Consider the following 24976-nt stretch of genomic DNA (forward strand, 5'->3'; position numbering starts at 1 on the left):
TTAATCTTGCTTGCTTTCTTGGAGGCCACAATCTTTTGCTCCGAGGTGCTGGAGAGGAAGCACTGAGTCAGCATAGGGAATTGAAGCCACAGACAGAATGAACGCGTTGAGCACAGGGCGGGCAGTGGATTTTTGCACTCATCAGTAAAGTTCAGACGTCCTAACTCCTCTCCAACACAGCCACCCTGAATGACATGCGCCCCAGCCCCATCCACGGGGTGGGGGGAGGGGGAATGCGAGGGGCTGAGGGCGCCCCTAGGTTCCCGCCTGCCCGCTACCCTCACTTGGGAGCCTGGTTGCCAGGAAGGACATCTCTAGAGGCAGTCTCCTCAAGGAGAGCCCGGCGCCTGGAGGAAGCCAGGTTTGAGAGGGTCGCTGTGGCTGCCCGCAGCACCTGCCCGGAGACTGGGGAAGGAAGGCAGCCTCCTCACGCACCACTCAGCGTCCTGCCTGCCCAGGGTGCAGGCGGCCTGGGGAAGACCTGGAGTGCGGTGGACAAGAGCCCTAGACTGGCCCTGGACCTGCCTGACTAGGTGAAGGAATCAGCAGCTTACTTCGCTTGTCTAGGACTCGGTTTCCCATCCTGTTCTCTTTGGGGCTCCCGAACACCCTCAAGCCTCTCGGCTCTCAACTGTCAAACTCCACCAGGGTCAGTTCAACAACCTGGAGGCTTGCCGAGGCTGGCTGAAGGCCTACGCCCAGACGCCCGGAAGGTCCCCGGGGCCCCTCCGGCCCAGCGCCCGCTCTGCGCCTGGCTCAGCCCCCGCTCCCCTTGATTTGCGCTCACCGAACCGGGCTCCAAGGTGTGCGCTTCCGGCGGGTGCGGCGGCGTCTCAACTGGCGGGGCCAGGGTCCCTTCGGGGGACACTGCCATTGCGCACGGCTGCACGCGCACTGCGGCCGTCGCCCTCGGTGTTATCGCCCGGCCGCCCCCGCAGGGAGGGCGGCTCCCGGGCCGAGAGGGCGCGGCGCGAAGAGGGGCGGGCTAGCGGGCGCGCCCCGGGCCGGGGGCAACGCGCGGCAAAACGGGGAAGCCGCGAAGTGCGCGGGTTCGGTTTCCCGAAGTGAAAAACGCCAGAGCCCACATTTGCCGGGGGAAAGGCTGGCCAAGTCACTCGGGACCGTTTTCCTTGGGGTAGGTCTCCGAGGGAGTGAGAGCCAGCGGCCGTTCGCGCTAATCTCGCCTGCTAAATCCTCGTGAAAGTCGACAAACAAGTTCATTAGAAAAACGAAGCAATAGAATTGACCTGCTCAGACTAAGACTATGACTGAGTAGGCTTACAACCCTCTTTAAAAAACTGATACAGGATGCCCGAAATACACATTCTCCAGCCTCATACAGATAATGGGTATGGCCATGTAACTAAGTCCTGGCCAGTGAATAAAAGCTGAGTGGTGTAAGCAATTTCCCAGAAAGGTCCTTAAAAGGGAAGGGGTCACATCATATACAAAAATTAACTGAAAACCCATCACAGACCTACGTGTAAAGGCTAAAACTATAAAACTCTCAGAAGAAAGCAGGAGCATATCTTCATAATCTTGGGTTAGACAAACGTTTCTTAGATAGGATGCCACAAGCATAAGTTGAACTACATCTAAATGAAAAACTTTGTGTTGTAACCTATGCAACCAGTGAAAAGACGACCCACAGAATGGGAGGAATGTTTGCAAATCATAAGGATTTGTACTGGAATATATAAAGAACTCAAAACTAAACAGTAAAAAGATAGCCAATTACAAATTAGGTGAAGGATTTGAATAGATATTTCTCCAAGACAGACAAATGGACAAAAGGCACATGAAAAGATACTCATGTCATTAGGGAAATGCAAAACTACAAGATACCACTCCACTAGGAGGGCTATAATTATATAAAAAGACAGTAACAAGCGTTGGGGAGAATATGGAAAATCATACATTGCTAGTGGGCATGTAAACTGTGCAGGTGCTTTGGAGAAGTTTGGCAGTTCTTCAAAAGTTAAGTATGAAATTATATGACCCAGCATTTATTCCACTCCTGAGGATGTTAACAGAGATGAAAACATGATCACGCAACAACCTGAACACAAATGTTCATAGCAGCACTATTTTTAATAGCTAAAAAGTGGAAACAACCTAAATGTCCATCAACTAATGGCTATTTAGGATGTTAGGAATATTCATACAATGGACTATTATTCAGCAATAAAAACGACATGGATGAACCTTGAAAACATTATGTGTGAATAAAGCCAGTCACAAAAGACCACATATTGTATGATTCCATTTACATGAAAATGTCCAAATAAATAAACCTATAGAAAGAATGTAGACTTGTGGCTGTCTAGAACTGAGGGTGGAGAAAGACTATTAATAGGGTTTCTTTTATTTTTTATATTTATTTTTTTGCGGTACGTGGGCCTCTCACTGTTGTGGCCTCACCCGTTGCAGAGCACAGGCTCCGGATGCGCAGGCTTAGCGGCCATGGCTCACGGGCCCAGCCGCTCCGCGGCATGTGGGATCTTCCCGGACGGGGGCACGAAGCTGTGTCCCCTGCATCGGCAGGCGGACTCTCAACCACTGTGCCACCAGGGGAAGCCCCATGGGGTTTCTTTCAGAGATAAAAATGTTCTAAAATCAGATTGTGATGGCTGCACAATCCTGTGAATATACAAAAAACACTGAGTTGTACACTTTAAATGGGTAAATTTTAAGGTATGTGAATTACATCTCAATAGCTTCTTTCAAAAAGGGAATGGGCATGCTTCTTCTATTGGATGAAATGATGAAATGCAAATGTGATGGCTGGTGCCAACAGGCTATCTGAAGACCTCAAGTTAACTGGTGCTGAGATCCGCAGATTAACAATACTGGAGTCATGACTTTTGATCTAGCAGCTCTGAACTGCTTCCCTCTGGACTTCTGCATGGGAAATAAAATAAAATGTATTCTGTAAGCCATTATTATTTTGGATTTCCCATTACAGCTAAATCTAACCTGAAAGTATACACTACCCAGTATAAAGCAAGTCATCCCATTTTCTATGCCTCAATTCCTTAATCTAGAAAATGCGTACCTTCAGTTTCCTTGATCGCAGCCCTAGCAAATAGTGCAAAGATAACTAGATAATGCATGTGTTAAATATTTAATTTCTTGGAAACTAAACAAACTCAAGATGAGTTTCTTTAGATAATTTACGTTTGAACACGACACTTTATATGCAATTTCAGCAGGTTTGGAAACACTTCACTCACAATACTTATACTGTGTTGCATGTACTACCACAATTTTACTTTTGAAGGGAAGTGGGCAACAGAATAAAAACAAAAAACACCTCCCTCCCTTTTTTGCACAGAAATGTAACTAAAAGGCATTTTTTCCCCTAACAGTTACTATTCTGCTTAAAGTGATGGTATATTCCTAATGCAATTTTTAAAGACAAATAGACTTCAATAAATAAAACAGGCCAACAATAATCAAGAAGCCTGTCTTTTGAAACAAAACTAAAGACTGATACACTTCAAAACATCTGAAAGGATGCACACCAATATGGTATTAGTGGTTATCTCTGAATGGTGGAATAACAGGTGAGCTAAAGATCACTGTAGCATAACTGTATAATTTTCTCCAATGAATATGAATTATCTGTGCAAAAAACATACAGTTAAATCAAGTGACAAAGAGCCAAATATTAGTCTACTGAATAAGCCACTTCTATCTGAAGATTCAGTGTGATGAGCAACGTTTAAATTAAATGGTTTGTACTAAGAGTAAAGGGGTAAATCTTACTAAGGAGTCTTCATGCTAGTTCAACTAAGGACACAAAGGATGGTGTAAGAAATAAACACAACCATTGAGTTAGTATTAAAAATATCACATTTTAACACTTCTGAGTACTAAATGAAAGTAACATTGGTTAAAGTACCTGGCAAACAGAAAGCACCTAATAAATGTTTGTTGATTCTCAAACTGAATGACTTTGCCAAATAAAAATGACAAATGCATCCATATGTAACTATTTCATAACAAATAAATGTAAATTATCTCACTGATCCTTTTAATGAACAGTAAGTATTTCATCTTCAAGACAACAGTTCTTTAACCATTAGCAAGATTGCTTTCAAAATACTTTAAGGCACTGAAATAGATGCATACATAATTTCAACACAATTAAGTATAATGAAAAGTATTCTGAATGACAGAAGTATATAAAATAAATAAGATCACCTTTAGAACCTGGATAATGCATAGTAATTTAACCAATGAATTAGAATCTGTAAAATTAGATATGTACTTCTGCATATTACCCCCAACAATGGTTTTAAACTGATTGATGCCACTTTTGAAACAACTACTTAGGTCAAATTATATTCCACATCTAAGATGCTAGCTTTATTTTCAAGTTTGCCTTCCCTTGCTAAATTCAGTTTGTTTTCTAAAGTCAACATGTTTTGGGTATTCTACATATTTAATTAACAACTTTAGAATTTTAAACTTTAATGTAAAAAGCTTTATCAGATGGTTCTCACTTTAGAAAACCTTTAAGAATATCATCCACATTAATTAGAGTTTTCACAGTTACAAAAATGAGGGTTCTTGCTGATGACAGGTCTTTCTCTACAGAACTTCTCACTGGGGTGTATTCTGCATGTACACACAAGAAAACCTCTAATGTGTCTTCTGGTTATTACTATAAACTGGAAAATCCACAAAGGAGGGCTTTTTATATGTACAAGAAAAATATTTCCAACAAGAAGCCCCTTTATAGAAATATATGGAGAATCAAAAATTGACTTATATTTATGCAAATGAAAATTATAAAATGCTTCATGATAGGCCTACATGAAACATTTTCTTACAGATTCTTGAAAATATATTAACAATGACTTACGTTACATCTGATTTTACCATCCCCTCATTTTTTTTAAGAATGCCATTTTTTTTGTTTTACTAAAGAGACGACTCTACCACAGACGTAAACGTTACAGACAATAAATATTTTCTATTATATAACTGTTCATTTCTGAGGGTAAATGACAAAAGGAAAAGGCTCTCCTTTGTTCTCCCTCTCTTCTTGATAAAAAGACCTCTACCACCTAGAAGGCTGAGAGCTAGAAAAGGAAGCATTCTCAAAATGAACTTCAAACATAAGATATATCTTATAAATCAGGTCATCTAGTTATGTGTATATTTCCCTTTTGTTATCCCTGAGCCTTTAATAAAAACCTCATTTAAATGTTGCAGCCTTGTCTCAGCTGTGCTTACAGAAGATAAAGCACAGGTTTATCTCATGATTAGTTCAGAATTAAAGGGTGGGAGGACAGTCTAAGAACAAACTGGTGGACTACAATAAAATTTAAAGGTCTAACAGTCCGATTTCAGTTGAGTCTTGCACTGTCCATGATGCAGCACACAGGTTTTATTTTATTAGAGTGGAAGCTTAGTGCAGGATTTCCTGAAGACTGGTTCTCCTACTACATACCTAAGAATTACTTGGGATTAAAAATGTAGACATCTGGAACCCATCCCAAATACAATGAATTGTTAAAATGTGTGTGGTAGGTGGCAGGTAATAGGCATTCTGAAAAGCTTCCCAAGTGATTCTTACATATTAAGGCCTGAGAATCACTGCAAATCACTGCTTTATAAGACTAGCTCTTGCAAGGGTTCTGCAAGGTCAAAACTATTTTCATAATTATACTAAGACGTTATTTGCTTTTTTTCACTTTCTCATGAATGTACAGTAGCATTTACTATAGGCTACATGATGTGTGATACTGCAACAGACATACAGAAGCAGATGAGATTCCATCTGTCTTCTTTAAATCAGACAGTAAAGGTATTTAGAAAAAATGAAATACAATGCCACGTTTCTCACTAAATCTTTTTAAATTTTGGAAAATAGACATTTTTCATAAATATGTTCTTTATATTAACATGTTTATTATTTTTAATGAATATTTTATAACTTTTTTATTTTAAATATATTAGTATTTATAACCCACATAAACAAAAGGTCTTGAGACCAAAAAGTTTGAGAACTGCTCTTTCCAGCAGACATCCAGCACCCTATGAACATTACTGCTGTTAGGCATGGCCACTTAGTTCCTTGGCACATTCAATGTATATTTCACTTTAAATATGATTCAATAGATTGTCTGCAAAAAGCTTCTTAAACTTATTGTCAGGCAAGGGGATTTAATCTGACAGGGAAATACTGAAGTGTAACCAGTTTTAGTTAAAAATCTAGCATGTTTTCCTTAGTGACATCATAATGTAATAAATCCTTTAATATATAAATGGGCTGTGTGATGTATGAAATAGAAAACCATACTTTACACGACGCATTTAAAAAATGTTAATTAGTAACGTGACAACACTAGCATTAGATTCTACGTGAGTGGTGGCAAACAAATGGCCCGCTCCAAATGTTAACTAAGAACAAACCCCTAATTTTTTTTTTCTTTTTTTTTGGCGGTACGCGGGCCTCTCACTGTTGTGGCCTCTCCCATTGCGGAGCACAGGCTCCGGACACGCAGGCTCAGCGGCCATGGCTCACGGGCCTAGCCGCTCCGCGGCATGTGGGATCTTCCTGGACCGGGGCACGAACCTGTGTCCCCTGCATCTGCAGGCGGACTCTCAACCACTGCGCCACCAGGGATGCCCCCAAACCCCTAATTTCTGAAAGAAAATAAAGTAGGGGATAAACTGCGGTTCCTAGAGAAAAAAGAATTATTTTAAATTTATACATTTCGAAAATGTTGAAATGTATGTCAGCAGATTGATACTGACATTATACTAAGCCACACAATTTTATTCTTAAATGAAAATACATCCCAGATATTGTTGCCAAGTTAATATTTGAGTGTATCTTGCCATTAGACAATGCAAATTGGGAACACTTCTGAGGGTGAGGCATAGCTGTGGTGAAAGCAGTTCCTTTCAGCCTTTTGATTGTATCTCAGATATAAAAAAATTGCATTGATGTTTTTAACCTGCCATGTATAATTTTTTAATGTATTGCTATTTAAAAAAATCTGAGACAGCTAACATTTAAACAAATCACTGCTGTTTGGGAATGATGTTTGAATGAAAGATGCTATGAACATATTTGCTAATTTATACTGTATTAAGATTTTAAATGATATAGTTATTTAATATATCTTACGTTAAATAACTGGTATTTGAAAATAAGTCTATTTTTCTTTCTGAGTAGCCTTCTGGGAAAAGTTCATTGAATATAGTTTCCAGTCATAGTTTATTTTCCTAACTTGTACTTATTTTAAAATCTTCTCATCAGGAGGGAGTTAAATAGTGCAAAGCTCAGCAAATCTGACTTCCCTCCCATTTTGGTGTGCATGTCCACTTATGACCATCATTTTTCTGGAAACCTTCCACTTAGTGTATCAAAAATCAATGTTATAAAAGTTCTTTAAAAGGTTCAGCGGTTTTTTTGAGTCTCTGAATGATTACAGCATTCTGTAAATTGGCTTCTTCCAGTGTGAGTGTTTCATCTAGTAATTTGAGGAAAGGAAGAGCTGTTGCCAGGGAAAAGGGAGGACTTCTTTGTGATCCTTGGTATTTTTCGATGAAGTCTTTGATGTGGCTTACCCTGTAAAATAGCACAAACTATTAATATAATTTTATGAAAACCTGAATTAGTTAATTTAAGGTAATAACTTGTGATGATACCTGGCTATGTTAATCCAGAATAATCAAATTATGTTGATGTAACTACTCACTTGGGCTATCTTTTAAAGGTTCACCCCTGATAATAGTCAGGAATCACTATTCCGTATCTTAGATGTGACAAGGGTATTAGAGTTACATTTTGAGTCTCTATTTTTTAGAAACACATTCTGAAATATCTACATATGAAACTATATGAAGTCTGGGATTTGCTTAACATAGTTCAGTGGGAACTGAGTGATGATGGATCATTATATCATATCTTTGCTTTTGCATATGCCTGAAAGTTTCTATAACAGAAATATCTACATATCTTGCTCTGAATGGATCAGAAATGGTCCAACCAGTAATCCTACACAGACACAGGCTGTACCTCTTCAATACCACATCAGGCTGTGCTTCAAATCTAGTTAAGATAATTCTTAAACCAGTGCACGTAGATTTTCAGTTAGTATAATAAACACTATAATGTAATATAATCACTGCAACCTTTTTTTTTTAATAACAGTGATTTTTAAAAAATTATTTATTTATTTTTGGCTGCATTAGATCTTCGTTGCTGCACGCGGGCTTTCTTTAGTTGCGGCAAGCGGGAGCTACTCTTCGTTGCAGTGCACGTGCTTCTCATTGTGGTGGCTTGTCTTTGTTACAGAGCACAGGCTCTAGGCGTGTGGGCTTCAGTAGTTGTGGCACATGGGCTCAGTAGTTGTGGCTCGCAGGCTCTAGAGTGCAGGCTCAGTAGTTGTGGTGCACAGGCTTCGTTGCTCCGCGGTATGTGGGATCTTCCCAGACCAGAGCTCGAACCCGTGTCCCCTGCATTGGCAGGTGGATTCTTAACCACTGTGCCACCAGGGAAGTCCTCCCAATCACTGCTATCTTGAAGGTAGCTCAAAGTTATGTTCATGTAAGTATATGCGTGTGTATTTAGAAAGGGAAAGTACGTATACAGTTCATCGAAATTAAGATGCCACTGGGAGTTCCCTGGTGGCCTAGTGGTTAGGATGCTGGGCTTTCACTGCCATGGCCTAGGTTCAATCCCTGGTCAGGGAACTGAGATCCTGCAAGCCAGGTGGCACGGCCAAAAAAACCCCCCTGAGATGCCACTGATTCTAAGACTTGTCATTTTATATACTACTAAAATTTTTAAAAATCCAGATTATGACTAAATAGTTTCTTAAACACTTAGAATTTTTATACTTATTGAAAGAGCACTTTTAACTAATTTTCACACAAACATTCATCAAATCACTTACTTCCATAATAAGATTAGAATAAAATGATTAAGTCATTCCTAACAGTTGAACGTTATTCAGACTCAGATCCTTCAAATCACTTCTGATTCAGTTCATTGATGTACATGTTTTTCCATATAATACTCCCAACACACCTTCATCGGGTGTGTTGATGATACAGCAGTACTTTGAAAAGTGCTCCACTACTGTCTCTGGGATGATCTTTCATTGAGCTGACACCTGTTCTGCATGCTTTGAGGCAGATGCCAAGGCAAAGACAATTGTGTCATTACTGCCATATGGCCAACAAGAAATTATAAGGATGTATCCCCATTTCAGAGATGCTAAAATGTGAAAAAATGTGCAAACAAGAATTAATGAAATATGACATCACCAAAGACAGAATTTTCCCATTCAATCAAATTCACCAATTGCTACTCTGTTAATCTGTGCAGGTTACCAACAAAATCAAGAAAATGGTCACTTGTATTTATTGGGTACCAAAAATTGGATAATGAAAGGCTAAAGCTTATGGCAAAGAATATAAATACAAAAAAACCCAATAAAGATTAAAGGAACTGTGCAGTAAAAATTAAAAATGTGTACTGTGATCTCTGCAATACTACTACAAGAATAAAGAAATGCCAATCTAAAAAGCTATGAGAGGATAAAAAATAATACTCATTAAGCTCAAAAAGAGGCAAGAAAGGAGGAATGAAGAATAAAAAGCCATGAGGTAAAGAGAAAAAAAAGAGCAAGATGGTAGCCTTAAACCTAACTAGTTCAGGATATTATAAAACATTATAAAAACTGGACTAAACATTCCAATTAAAAAACAAAGCTTGGTTAATTATCACTTAATAAATACCATTGGCCAGTCAAAGGTTTTTAAATGCTTCAAGTCATTCAGGGAAAAAAAATGGTAGGTGACTATTTGTTATTGAAAATGCCAGAAGTATTTTTCTAGACAAAGAAGTTGGGATTAAAATAGTTTATTTCCCTAAAAAGAAACAAACCTGAGTTGTAGAGAACAAACTTATGGTTACCAAGGGGGGAAGGGTAGGGTGAGACGAACTGGGAGAGTGGGATTGACATATATACACTACTATGTATAAAATAGATAATAATGAGAACCTACTGGCATACAGGCCAGATATGAGAGGGAGTTGTGGCCCAGATCAGGGAATCCGAGTCCAGGTTGGGTGAAGAGGGCATCTGCACAGGAAAGCGGCCCAGCTTCCTGGTGTCAGAGTCTGACCAGCACGAGGAGTGCGCCCATGTAGAGGGAGGCAGGTGGGGACGGTTGCAGTATGAGCAGGGTTAGGAGTGTGCCCACACAGAAGAGGTGCTCAGTGCAGAGTGTCAGAAGCCAAGTTGGGTTAGGAATATAGGAGAGATGGTACACAGCAGGCTGTCTCAAGCAGAATAAAAAGAGCATTCATACAGAGGAGGGGCCAACTGCAGTGTGTCAGAACCAGAAAGAGGTGGCAAGTGACCACTCATAGGGGAGGATAGGCAGCACTGACTGCCAGAGCCCAGGAGGGCAAACAGGTCATTGGCATGATGTGATATGTCAAGAGACCCAGCAGGAAGAGGGAGGTTTCCAGGCTGGGGAGGAGGCAGCAGTAGAAGAAGGAGACTGGTTACATGTAGGAGAACTGATTAGTAAATAAATATATTGGGGGCTTTCCTGGTGGCACAGAGGTTAAAACTCTGTGCTCCCAATGAAGGGGGCCCAGGTTCAATTCCTGGTCAGGGAACTAGATCACACATGCATACCACAACTAAGAGTTCACATGCCACAACTAAGGAGCCCTCAAGCCACAACTAAGGAGCCCGCCTGATGCAACTAAGATCCAGCACAACCAATAAATAAATAAATATTTTTAAAAAATAAATAAATATATTGAGAGTAACTGGAGCCAGGTTTCTCACTGAAGAAAGTTAAACTGAAGAAAGTGAAGAAGTTAATTACAAATATGGAAAGGGGAAAACTAGAATAAACCCTGTGGTGGTGGATTGAAATTAGAGCTATCTATGTGAACTCATGGTTTTCGCTATGCAAAGATATAGAAATACATTTGTAAATGTGTGTGTTAGTGTGTGTATATATATGCATATGTGTATGTATGTATAGACACCTGTAGCTCTTTCCACTCAGAGGGCCTGGGAATGCTGGCAATAAGTATACCTAGTAACCAGATCCTCAATACCCTTGGCCACTAAAAAGAACCAGGGCTTCTTAGAAAACGTACAGAACGAACCTGAAAAAAAATTTTGTGCCAATAAACAAGAAAATGCTCAAAGAATGATGGGAAGATGTAAAAAGTTTAAAGGAGGTCCCAGGGACTTGGAAACCTATATACAATATGTTCCTACTTTAATTAAAATGAAAAAACATTTTAAGACGAGATAAAAGACTGGAAAAATCCATCAAACTAGTAGTAGTGATTATCTCTGGGTAATGGAATTTAACTTGATTTCAATTTCTTTCAGTACTTTCCTGTATTATCATTCCTTTTCTACAATTAACAGAAAAATACACACATAATGCTAACGATCAACTTAAAAACATATTAAAAATAATGCTTTTAAAATTATGTATCTAGATAAACAGGAAAACTAATGAAATGATAATCCATAAAACAGACTGAAAATACTATACTAATGTCCAAGAATTTCCATTGTCATGAAACATTATGTTTAGAGAACTATTTATTAAGATCCTTAGTTCTTAAAAATAGCTGTTGACTGACCTGAAAAGAAATACAATTAAAACTTAGGGAACAAATCAGACTAATAATGAAATGGAAGACTCACCTATGAGAAATGTTAAATTTCTGGACAATCCTTTCCCCATTGGCTAACCAGATCTGTATATTAGTGATGGGTTCCAGACTGTTTAGTGGGACAGTAGACAACTTATTTTTATTCTCAACTTCAATAGTCTTCGCTTTAGAAACAATTTTTGGTGTAGCACTAAGAAAATCCAGACAACAAGTCAGATGCATGTTTTTCATTAAGCAGAACTTTATCATTAAACAATTACTATAAAAACTTTACAGTAAGTATAGCTTTTAGGAAGATTTTAGCTAGTCACAGCTGTTCCCTAACACATAAAGGTATTAATATCAGTTATATCCATTATACATGATGATCATAGGAATCTAATAAAATTATGCACATATAAGTAAGTTGTAAGCTTGTGGACTGTTACGTAAGTATACTTGAAGAGTATACTTATGTATTTGAATCATGCCTTACAGAACAATTTTATAGTGCTGACAGATCTATGGACTTTACCTTTACCTACTCCCCAGGTTAAAATTTCTAAAAGAAATTATAAGTTCTCTGTAGAGAACAGTCCTTGGGTTATAAAGGAAATGAAAGGAAACAAAGTATTCCCTCATCACTCTGAAAGTCACATTGGGATATTTTTACATGTGTGGATGAATATGCATTTATATAACTTACCAATCTTGATAATTAATATATGAGAATTCATAAAAATGAAAGCAATCCTATAGTTAACCTCTTTGCATATTCTGCCACAGGCATAATTAGATAAGATGAATACTGCAAAGTTTGAAAATATTGGGCTGGTCAAAAAGGTCGTTCGGGTTTTTTGGAAGAGCTTATGAAAAACCCGAACGAACTTCTTGGCCAACCCAATAATTAAAGGCTCTGATACCGATACTAACTTTATCAGGCATTATTTCACTTTTATTACCTCAAAATTCAGATACTGATCAGAGAACACAATGCTGAAGGCATTGGTAACTATAATACAGAACCCTGTATCCAAAAGCTAGCCTATGTACTCTGTGACATTAACGGCAAAACTCAAGTGGTGGGTGCAAGGGAGAAAAAATGATTTAGCCACCCAATTTTGCCCAATGTCCTCATTAAGCCAGGCACTTTTTTTTTTTTTTAAGCCAGGCACTTTTGATCAGACAAAACCAAAACAGCCACCATGACTTTTTAGTATAGTGCCAGCATATGTTAATTTACACTAAGGTGAATATGACTTAGAAGTTCTCATAAAAGTTAACATGAAAAATCTCATTTCCAATGGGAGAAATGATAACTCTATATATGTGGTCTACATAGTAAAATAATGACAAGCTGAATATTAGTCAAACCTCTGCTTATGGAAATTACAGATCATGAGCCTACTCACCTTCCCAGTCTGTGACCCTGTCCTGAGAAGGGCTGGAACACAGGCTTCGTTGACATACATACTTCATTTTTCTTATCTTCAACTTTAACATCGACCTCCTCTTTATCAAAAACTCCCTGTAATTCTAAAGGTAATTCTCTTGGAAAGTAAAGAAAGAAAGTGATAAAGCCCCTAATATGTTTTTTCTTTCTCTGAAAAACATACTGTGCATGTAAAAAGAATAGAAAAATATACAGAAATAAGAGGCATATATATTCTATACAATAAAAACTAAATGTATTTAAAATAATAGAGAAAAATCAAGCTCTTATTTCATTCTTTAAAATGAAAATATAGCTACATGCTGGTTCTAGAAAAACATGACATAAAAAAATGTAAACACATGTAGACTTAAGAAAGAAAATGACAGTCCCTTCCCCCAAAAGTGACAGTCCTTATAATTCCACTCTCACTCTAATAAAAAGCTTTGCAGTGTATCTCCTAAATTTTCTCTCTATATAGTAAAATTCCACATAATAATTATATTTTTTCCAAAGATGGTATCATTCTATGTACACTATTCTGTATTTTGCAAACTGCTTAAAAAAATAAAAAAGCAATATACCACAGAAATCTTCTCATGTTAGTATATGGATATATGTCATTCATTTTTACCACATGCACACTGTTATTCTGTTATAAAGTAGATCAAATGGTACAAACATATAAAATACTCTTTTCATCTTTTTCTTACTGATTTGTAAGAAATATGTATATATTCCATTTACAGGATATACAAGAAACAAGTATTCCCAGTTTGGCATTTGATTTTACATAATCAAATTTATCTTTCTTATACTGCTTCTGGGATTCATGCCAACTATAGCTATATGCAACAACATGGATGAATATCCCAAAGAAATAAGTTGAGTAGACACAAAAAATAAACACATTTACACAGAGTTCAAAAAAACAGATAAAATGAAAAAATTATAAAGAAAAGCAAAAAACCATAAAGAAAAGCAAAGAACAACTTACTACTGAAGTTAGGATAGCATTACTTCTGTGATATTACTACAAATAATGTATAATTTAATCTTATCATGAGGACGAAATTAGATAAATCTGAATTGAGAGACATTCTACATAATTTGGGCCCATAATCTTCAAGTGTCAAGGTCATTAAAAACAGACAAAAACAAAAACTGAGAAACTGTTCCCTCCTGAAGGAGACTAAAGAGACATGACATTTACAAGCAATGTGTAATTCTGAATTGGATGCTTTTGCTATAAAGGATAATATTAAGATAAAAAGTGAAACTTGAATACATTCTGAGGAATAATTGGTAATAATATTATACATCAATAGATGGTTGTATTGTGGTTACATAGGAAAATATATTTCCTTTTTAATAAAAATACAAACTGAAGCCTCATCATCCTGAATACTTTACTTTAGCAACTTACTCTCAAATGCTTTTAGAAAAGTTCTTTGTACCACACTTGCAACTTCTGTATTAGTTTGAAAAAGATTCCAAATTAATTATATTACATAATATAGAGCCATTTAAAATCTGTATATACGTTGTACACATACATACATACAGACCTATATATGTGTATATATATTAAAAATTGGTTAGATGTAGAATACTATCAACTCTTCTGAAATAAAAACTGACCAAAATAAGTACAGGGAAGTCCTGGCAGGCGGATTCTTAACCACTGCATGACAAGGGAAGTCCCAAGATAGTCAAAATTAAAAAAAAAAAAAAAAAAAAAAAAAAAAAATATATATATATATATATATAATATTGGGACTTCCCTGGTGGTACAGTGGTTAGGAATCTGCCTGCCAATGCAGAAGACACGGGTTCGAGCACTGGTCTGGGAAGATCCCACATGCCGCGGCGCAACTAAGCCTGTGCGCCACAACTACTGAGCCTGTGCTCTAGAGCCCGTGTGCCACAACTACTGAGCCTGCGTGCCACAACTACTGAGCCTGAGCTCTAGAACCCGCGAGCCACAACTACTGGGCCCGCGTGCCATAACTACCGAAGCCCACACGCCTAGAGCTTGGGCTCCGCAACAAGAGAAGCCACCACAATGAGAAGCCCACGCACCACAACAAAGAGTAGCCCCCAGTCACCGCAACTAGAGAAAGCTGCACACAGCAAGGAAGACCCAACGCAGTTTAAAAAAAAAAAAAAAAAGACACGTAGGGCTTCCCTAGTGGTGCAGTGGTTGAGAGTCTGCCTGCCGATTCAGGGGACACGGGTTTGTGTCCTGGTCCGGGAATATCCCACATGCCGCGGAGCGGCTGGGCCCGTGAGCCATGGCTGCTGAGCCTGCGCGTCCAGAGCCTGTGCTCCACAACGGGAGAGGCCACAACAGTGAGAGGCCCGCGTACCGCAAAAAAAAAAAAAAAAAAAAAAGTGAATTAATTTAAGTCAGATTTTGGTTGGTCAGAATTCAAATTCCTGACCCTTCAAAATTACAGCTGTGGTTCTTTTAAGAAAACTCACCTTATGAAAAAATCTGTATTTATAAAAGAAAAAGTGTCTTTGAATGCATAGGAACATGTGAACAACATTAAAAGGAATCTTCTAAATGAAATATATCTAAAATATCCTTCTTGGACTTCCCTGGTCGTGAAGTGGTTAAGAATCTGCCTGCCAATGCAGGGGACACGGGTTCGAGCCCTGGTCCGGGAAGATCCCACATGCTGTGGAGCAAGTAAGCCCTTGCGCCACGACTACTCAGCCTGCGCTCTAGAGGCCTCGAGCCACAACTACTGAGCCCACGTGCCACAACTATTGAAGCCCACGAGCCTAGAGCCTGTGCTCCGCAACAAGAGAAGCTACCGCAATGAGAAGCCCACGCACCGCAACGAAGAGTAGCCCCCACTCTCCACAACTAGAGAAAACCCGTGGGCAGCAATGAAGACCCAACACAGCCAAAAATAAATAAATTTTAAATAAATAAATAAATAAATAAATAAAATATCCCTCTATTTACAAAGATTGCTTACCCTTTTTTGATGGAGTTCAGAAACTGCTGACTTGCACCATCAGAATAACTTCTGAAATCATCATTGACTGTGAATCCATTTTTCCATAATTTTATACTTACATCTGCCTGCAAAGCAGTAAGAAACAAAATGCATCATGTAATAAATGAAATGTACTAATAAACTAAAAGTCCCTTGAAACTTTCTTCTATCAGTGTATATTTTATATATCAATCTTTTCTTTAAAGTAGAGATATAACTGACATAACATTGTATTAGTCTTAGGTATACAACATAATGGTTTGATACACATATCTATTGCAAAATGATTACAGAATAAGTGTAAACATCCATCACCACACACAGCTACAAATTTTTTAAATATACCGTTCTTAACAGCAAGCTTCAAATGTAAAATATCAAAAATTATAATGTACACATAAAATATGGTTAACAATGAATAATATTTTTAAATAATTCATTAATAGTTTTCTTTAAGAGAGGTCATTTGCAAAAATATTCTGTGCCCTGTCTTAGAGGACACTAAAGCTTTCTGGCCAGAACAGACTTCTCAACAGTTAGAGAAGGACTTTGAAATGACTTGAACATTAGACTTTGAACATTAAGAATAATAAAGGGGGGAAAAAAACTATGAGTAATTAATGGCTATTCCTTCAAATATAAACTATCAGTGTTACTGTTATCAATATTTAATCTCTCAACATCTTGTTGATCATCTCCTAAGAACATTATTTATTCACTCATTCAATCAAAGAAGTCACTGTAGAAATATAGAAAGGTTCAGAAATACAGTAGAATGCAGGGATGCTTCAGGCTGAACACAGAAGGACTGAAAAATCCATTTAAGAAAACAGACTATTAGAGGCCTTCCCTTGTCTCTAGCATTTATTCATTCAGCATATGTTTATTGAGTGCCTAATACGTAACAGACACTCCATTAAGATGTTAGGGAAAACAATCACAATAATGATAGCATATATTATTAGCCTGCCTGCCTATCTATCTGTCTATGTACTTACCTGAGAGAGCACTTGTGTGTACACTTACATGTACCAAACACTGTTTAAAGTACTTTCCCTACATATATTTATTTAATCCTCCTAAAATCTACAGAAGATGGGTATTATTATTATTATCCTTTTTATAGATGGGAAATTAGAAACACAGATCAATTAAATTGCCCAATATTACATAGTCAGTAAGGGTGGAGCTGGGGTTGGAATCCATACTCTTAACCACTATACTATATTACCTCTTTTTTTTACCTATAACCAAACTGCCAAGACTCTGCTCTCATGGTACTCACAGAAAAGAATGAGAACTAAAAAAATTGTACAAATGAACTTACTTACAAAACAGAAATAGTCACAGATGTAGGAAACAAACTTATGGTTACCAAGGGGGAAAGTGGCAGGGAGGGATAAATTGGGAGATTGGGAGTAACACATATATAAAACAGACAACTAATAAGGACCTACAGTATAGCACAGGGAATTCTACTCAATACTCTGTGATAACCTATACAGGAAAAGAATCTAAAAAAGAGTGGATATATGTATATGTGTAACTGATTCACTTTGCTGTACAGCAGAAACTAATACAACATTGTAAATCAACTATAATCCAATAAAAATTAATTTAAAAAAAAGAAAAGAAAAGAATGAGAACAGAACAAATAGGAAAAGAGCACATAAAGATACTGAGGAGGGGAATTCCCTAGCAGTCCAGTGGTTAGGACCGGTACTTTCACTGCTGAGGGCCCGGGGTTCAATCCCTGGTCAGGGAACTATCCCACAAGCTGCATGCGCCAAAAAAAAAAAAAAAAGACACTGAGGAAAACAGAAGAAACTTAAACACAAAAATCCAAAAATGATAATTAATACACTTATATAAGAGAGGATGTTTGAAAGGGAGTAGGAGGGAATATTCAGTGAGCAAAAGAGCTCTTAGAAACTTAAAATGGAAATTAAATAAAAGGATTGAATATAAGGTTGAAGAAATATTACAATTAAAATAGAACAAAACAACGAAGAGGTGGAAAACAGGAGAAATAATAAGAGACTCAGTCCAAGAGATCCATTATTGGTGCCCGGGTCCGGGAAGATCCCACATGCCGCGGAGCGGGTGGGCCCGTGAGCCATGGCTGCTGGGCCTGCGTGTCCGGAGCCTGTGCTCCGCAACGGGAGAGGCCACAACAGTGAGAGGCCCGCGTATCGCAAAAAAAATAATAATAATAAAAATAAATAAATAAAAGGCAAATTAGAGTAAAGGGATCTCTTTAATGTCTGACTTCGAAAAGCCAGCTAGATTCTCATAATTGCTGCTGCCTTCAGTCTGCTGTGATATGGCATTTTGATTGAAGTACATTAAAAAAAAAAAATCAAGCCTCAAACAGATACGTAGTTGCACAAAGCATTTTAATAGCTTTTCCAAGATACTACATCAAAATGTAGTAAGTAGTAGTATCTCAAAAGTTAGTTGAGGGCTTCCCTGGTGGCACAGTGGTTGAGAGTCCGCCTGCTGATGCAGGGGACACAGGTTCGTGCCCCGGTCTGGGAAGATCCCACATGCCGCGGAGCGGCTAGGCCCGTGAGCCATGGCCGCTGGGCCTGCACGTCTGGAGCCTGTGCTCCGCAACGGGAGAGGCCACAACAGTGAGAGGCCCGCGTATTGCGCAAAAAAAAAAAAAAAAAAAAAAAAGTTAGTTGAAAATATCACATGGTAACACATATGTAGAATCTAAAAAACTGATACAAGTAAATATATTTACAAAACAGAAACAGACTCACAGATATAGAAAACAAACTTATGGCTACTGAAGGGGAAAGGTGGGGTGAGGGATAAATTAGGAGTTTGGGATTAACAGATAAACACTACTACATATAAAACAGATAAACAACAAGGGCCTCCTGCATAGCACAGGGAACTTATATTCACTAACTCGTAATAACCTATAATGAAAAAGAATATATATTACACATATTTTATATTATATATATCATATATATATTTTATATACATTAGATATATTATATATATATATATATATAAAAAAACTGAATCACTTTACTGTACATCTGAAACTAACACAACTTTTTTCTTTTTTTGGCCATGCTGCGTGGCTTGTGGGATCTTAGCTCCCCAGCGAGGGACTGAACCTGTGCCCTCAGCAGGGAAAGTTCAGAGTCCTAACTACTGGACAGCCAGGGAATTTCCTAACACAACATTTTAAATCAACTGTACTTCAATTTAAAAAAAAAAAAGTTGAGGGACTTCCCTGGCAGCACAGTGGTTAAGAATCCGCCTGCCAATGCAGGGGACACAGGTTCGATCCCTGGTCTGGGAAGATCCCACATGCCGCGGAGCAACTAAGCCCGTGTGCCACAACTACAGAGCCTGCACTCTAGAGCCTGCAAGCCACAGCTACTGAGCCCATGTGTCACAACTACTGAAGACTGCGCGCCTAGAGCCTGTGCTCCGCAACAAGAGAAGCCATCGCAATGAGAAGTATGCACACTGCAACGAAGAGTAGCCCTCGCTCGCCGCAACTAGAGAAAGCCCACGTGCAACAACGAAGACACAACGCAACCAAAAATAAATAAATAAAAAATAAATAAATTTATTCAAAAAAAAAGTTAGTTGAGAATCTGAACATGGAATCTGAAACTTAAAGGTACATTTATTAATATGACAATAATCCTATCAGAAATATCTTTTAAGTTTTGGGAAACTGTCATGTGCATGATGGCAGATTATCAAAATTCTTACTTCCACGTAAAAAAGTTGATAAAATCATATCTTATCATTTGCAACAAACACTGTAAGTTGTTTCCCTTGAAGTGTCAGACTTACTTCATACATTTTGAGAAAATGTCTGCAGAATATCCAAGACTGAATAACTAGTTGTCTGTAAATCACTTTCATGTAAAAACAGTACACCATGAAAAAGCAGAGTGTTCAGCTTGTATCTCAAGCAATGGTACTTTTCCTTAAGATACTTCCGTATATTGTAGAAATGTTTTACATACACTTCATATTTTATCACATAGAATATTTGTAAGATGTGTATTAAAGAGTTGGGATTTAATGAAATGTGTAAATTTTACTGCTTCATCAAGGAAATTTTTAATTGAAACGAGTGTTTTTTCCCCCTGCAAGTTCAAGGAAAGAATACAGTGTACAGAGTAGTGTCACTACCTCAATTCCTCCTAAGGTGCCAGTTTTGCCTACCATTGCTTTTGCAGTATCAGTGCAAACTCAACACAGTGAAAAAAATAATACCTTACTATTATTATGAAAACAGTTTTGACCTCTAAAGGGCCATATTTTGAGAAGCACTGGGAAAGAAAAAATTTATGGACACTTACCTGTTTCTTTTGTTCAGTGGGAGACAAACATTTGGCACCAACCTTCTGAGCTTCCTCAAAAAGGCTGTCAACAAAATATTCACAATTTGTTTGTTGATTATCACTAAGAGGTTGGTGGTCAGATCCTGTTTCACAAACCCTATACACACACACAAAAAAGAAAAATAAGCACTATTAACCACTAATTCTCTAAAACTTTACACAAATTGTTCTAGTTAAAGGATCTAGAGCTGACACGCTACCTCCACGCCTGCAGTTGAGACTCTCTTCTGAATTAACATAGTAGATAAGTGGCCTCGGGAAGCCATTAACACTTGTGGTCCAGAGCAGGGTTTTCTCAACTTCAGTCCATTGATATTTGGGGAGGGTTAATCCTTTGTTGGGCAGGCTGTCCTGTACACTGTAGGAAGTTTAGCAGCACCTGTGGCCGTTAACCACTAGACGCCAGTAGCATGGACATCCCCCAACCCCCCAGTGTTATAATAATAAAAAACATCTTTAGACAACGCCAGATGGCCTCTGGGGGTGGGATGGGCAAAACTGCACCAGGTTGAAAAACACTGGTCCAGAGTAAAAAAACAACGTGTTCTTTGTAAAGCTCTCAAAATGGCTTTAAAGGGGGTTACTATGTACTTTTTGGTAACACAAAGCACTCTTGAAACTAAAGGTGGTAAGGTGTGAGGAACAGTCATAATCATAGTTTTGCTCCTTTGCACACTTCAGAATGAAATTTCCCACTCAAGACTTTCATCTGTAGTGGTTTAATACTCTACTGGGTTTTTTTTTTCCTTTCTTTCTTTTTAAATTGAGGTACAACTGACATACAACATTATTTTAGTTTCACATATACAATATAATAATTCAATGCTTGTATGTACTGAAAAATAATCACCACAATGTCTAGTTAATTGTTAACATCCATCACCATGCATAGTTACAGAATTTTTTCCTTGTGATGAGAATTTTCAAGATTTACTCTCTTGGCAACTTTCAGATATGCAGTACAGTGTTATTAACTAAAGTCTCCATGATGTACATTATATTCCATGACTTATTTATTTTATAACTGGAAGTTTGTACCTTTTGACCACCTTCCTCCATTTTGCCCACGCCATCTACTGTTTTTGTATGTGTATGTGTGTTTATATTTTGTCATATAAGAAATATTACCTAAGAGTTTGTTTGATAAAAGGATGGTTTCTGGTTGATCTTTTCTAAAGTCACATAGAAAATTCATAAATGTACTGAGAGATAATTTCTCAGATTTCTCAGATAATAATCAACACTTTGTTTGTTTGTTTGTTTGTTTGTTTGTTTTGCGGTATGTGGGCCTCTCACTGTTGTGGCCTCTCCCGCTGCGGAGCACAGGCTCCGGACGCACAGGCTCAGCGGCCATGGCTCACCGGCCGAGCCGCTCCGCGGCATGTGGGATCTTCCCAGACCGGGGCACGAACCCGTGTCCCCTGCATTGGCAGGCGGACTCTCAACCACTGCGCCACCAGGGAAGCCCAATAATCAACACTTTTATAGTGCTTACGCTGTGCCAGGATCTGCAAGGCAGATATTTTTATTCACATTTTATAGATAAGGAAAATGAGTCACAAAGAGGTTAAGTTACATGTTAGAGATTACACAGCTAGTAAGTGGCAGAAACAGAATTCAAACCCTGTTAATCTGTCTTCCAAGTCTATGCTCCTAGCCATGATACATTATAAAGCCTCTCTTAATAGCTAATATTTATTAAGCATTTATTAATACATGTTAGGAACTTTTCTAAGCACTTTCAATGTGTTTACTCTTTCAATCTTCACAGTGACCTAAAAGGCACGTATTGGTTTGTTTGTTTTTAACATCTTTATTGGAGTATAATTGCTTTACAATGGTGTTAGTTTCTGCTTTATAACAAAGTGAATCAGTTATACATATACATATGTTCCCATATCTCTTCCCTCTTGCGTCTCCCTCCCTCCCACCCTCCCTAGCACATATGGTTTATCCTCATTTACTAGGTAAAGAAAAAGCTTAAGCAATTTGCCAAAGATGACAAAGCTATTGGTAGGCAGAGCTGGAAACTGAACTCAGGCTTCTAATGCCCCTACTCTTTTTCAATTTATTTATTTATTTATTATTTATTTTTGGCTGCGTTGGGTCTTCGTTGCTGAGCACGGGCTTTCTCTAGTTGCGGTGAGTGGGGGCTACTCTCCATTGTGGTGCACAGGCTTCTCATTGCAGTGGCTTCTCTTGCTGCAGAGCGTGGGCTCTAGGCGCGTGGGCTTCAGTGGCTGCGGCACGCGGGCTCGGTAGCTGTGGCTCACGGGCTCTAGAGCACAGACTCAGTAGTTGTGGTGCACGGGCTTAGTTGCTCCTCAGCATGTGGGATCTTCCTGGACCAGGACTCGAACCCGTGTCCCCTGCATTGGCAGGCAGATTCTTAACCACTGTGCCACCAGGGAATCCCCTATTATTATTTTTAAATTTTATTTATTTTATTTTTGGCTGCACTGGGTCTTCGTTGTTGCATGCAGGCTTTCTCCAGTTGCAGCGAGTGGGTGCTACTCTTTGTTGCGGTGCACAGGCTTCTCACTGTGGTGGCTTCTCTTGTTGCAGAGCACAAGCTCTAGGCGTGTGGGCTTCAGTAGCTGTGGCGCTTGGGCTCAGTAGCTGTGGCTCACAGGCTCTAGAGCGCAGGCTCAGTAGTTGTGGTGCACAGGCTTAGCTGCTCTGTGGCATGTGGGATTTTCCCCGACCAGGGCTTGAACCTGTGTCCCCTGCACTGGCTGGCGAATTCTTAACCCCTGCACTACGAGGGAAGCCCCTTACTAATTATTTAAATTCAAAGTATTGATACATATTATAACATTATAAAGCTTGAAAACATTATGCTAAATGAAAGAAGCCAGTCACAAAAGACCCCATATTCTATGATTCCACATATATGAAATGCCCAGAATAAGCAAATCTATAGAGACAAATCTAGAGAGACAGAGAGTGTATCATTGGTTGTCAGGCGTAAGGCACAGGAGAATGGGGTATGACTGCTAATAGGTATGGGGTTTCTCTTTGGGTGATGTAAATGTTATAAAACTGACTGTGGTAATGGTTTCACAACTCTATGAATGTACTAAAACCCACTTAATTGTATATGTTTTTGGTTTTTTTTTTTGGCTGCATTGCATCTTCGTTGCTGCAAGCGGGGGCTACTCTGCGTTGCAGTGCGCAGGCTTCTCCTTGCGGTGGCTTCTCTTGTTGCGGAGCACAGGCTCTAGGCGTGCAGGCTTCAGTAGTTGCAGCACGTGGGCTCAGTAGTTGTGGCTCAAGGGCACTAGAGTGCAGGCTCAGTAGTTGTGGCACACGGGCTTAGGTGTTCTGCGGCACGTGGGATCTTCCCGGACCAGGGATCAAACCCCTGTCCCCTTGCATTGGCAGGCGGATTCTTAACCACTGTGCCACCAGGGAAGTCCCTGAATTGTATACTTTAAATGGATGAGTTATATGGTATGTGAATTACGTCTCCTCAAAACTGTTAGAAGTCCTAAGTTAATCTTACTCTTTAAAATCAGTCATTCAGGGCTTCCCTGGTGGCTCAGTGGTTAAGAATCTGCCTGCCAATGCAGAAGACACGGGTTTGAGCCCTGGTCTGAGAAGATCCCATATGCTGTGGAGCAACTAAGCCCGGGTGCCACAACTACTGAGCCTGCGCTATAGAGCCTGTGAGCCACAACTACTGAAGCCCACACATGTAGAGCCCATGCTCTGCAACAAGAGAAGCCACCGCAATGAGAAGCCTGTGCACTGCAACAACGAGTAGCCCCCGCTCACTGCAACTAGAGAAAGTCCACGCGCAGCAATGAAGACGCAACACAGCCAAAAATTAATAAACAAAAAATTTTTTAAAACTTAGTCATTCAACTGGGGCTTCTGTGGTGGCCCAGTGGTTAAAACTCCGTGCTTCCACTGCAGGGGGTACGGGTTGGATCCCTGGTTGGGGAAGTTCTGCAAGCCACAAGGTGTGGCAAAAATAAATAAGTAAATAAGCAAGTCAGTCATTCAACTTATTTCTCCGTAGAAAAGAGTTAACATAGCAGGCCTAACTGTTGCTATCCTTTTTACTTTTCTCATGAGAGTATGGAATTTTAATATGTGCCTAGTCCCCAGTATAAACCCTAGGCTAATTTCCAATGAACTTCCCTGGTAGACAACATCTCACACGTGCTATATAACTTATTACTGGAGGAATTAAGTGTGTGTCCTGGTGGCTCCACTGGGCAAGGACTCTTAGAAGCTAATGCCTGGTTTCCCCTGGACTTCACCCTCTTGCAAAGTATCTTTTCATTGCAATAAAGCTTAGTCATTAGTATGATTATTGGCTGAATCCTGTGAATCCTCTAAGCAAATCATCACATCTGGAGGCAGTCTTAGGGGCTCCTGACATAACCTCACAATTATATAGTTAGTATCAGATATTTATATAAAACAGTAAGTACTCTAGTGAAAAAATAATAAGTAATATTTGTTCGGT

The 24976-nt window shown here is 38.9% G+C and overlaps 1 protein-coding gene across 7 annotated transcripts in view; it reads right to left on the reverse strand.

Annotated features, from left to right (window-relative positions):
* Positions 1-2072: 2072 nt before the first annotated feature.
* Positions 2073-24976, reverse strand: part of UBXN2A (UBX domain protein 2A) — a 42031-nt gene continuing 19127 nt past the window's right edge. For 3 of the 7 annotated variants that reach the window (XM_060169050.1, XM_060169049.1, XM_060169051.1), the window contains exons 3-7: positions 20458-20596; positions 16091-16197; positions 13081-13218; positions 11721-11879; positions 6779-7591 (exon numbers count right to left, since the gene is read on the reverse strand). In XM_060169050.1, coding sequence (XP_060025033.1) covers positions 7399-7591; positions 11721-11879; positions 13081-13218; positions 16091-16197; positions 20458-20596 — 736 coding nt within the window. In that variant the 3' untranslated portion in view covers positions 6779-7398. Of the gene's footprint in view, positions 2902-6778; positions 7592-8198; positions 8482-8921; positions 9245-11720; positions 11880-13080; positions 13219-16090; positions 16198-20457; positions 20597-24976 lie in introns of those variants that run through there. The other 4 variants (XR_009544072.1, XM_060169053.1, XM_060169055.1 and 1 more) reach the window with 4 other exon arrangements.

This window comes from Lagenorhynchus albirostris, chromosome 13, assembly GCF_949774975.1.
Source record: "Lagenorhynchus albirostris chromosome 13, mLagAlb1.1, whole genome shotgun sequence".
NCBI lineage: Eukaryota > Metazoa > Chordata > Mammalia > Artiodactyla > Delphinidae > Lagenorhynchus > Lagenorhynchus albirostris.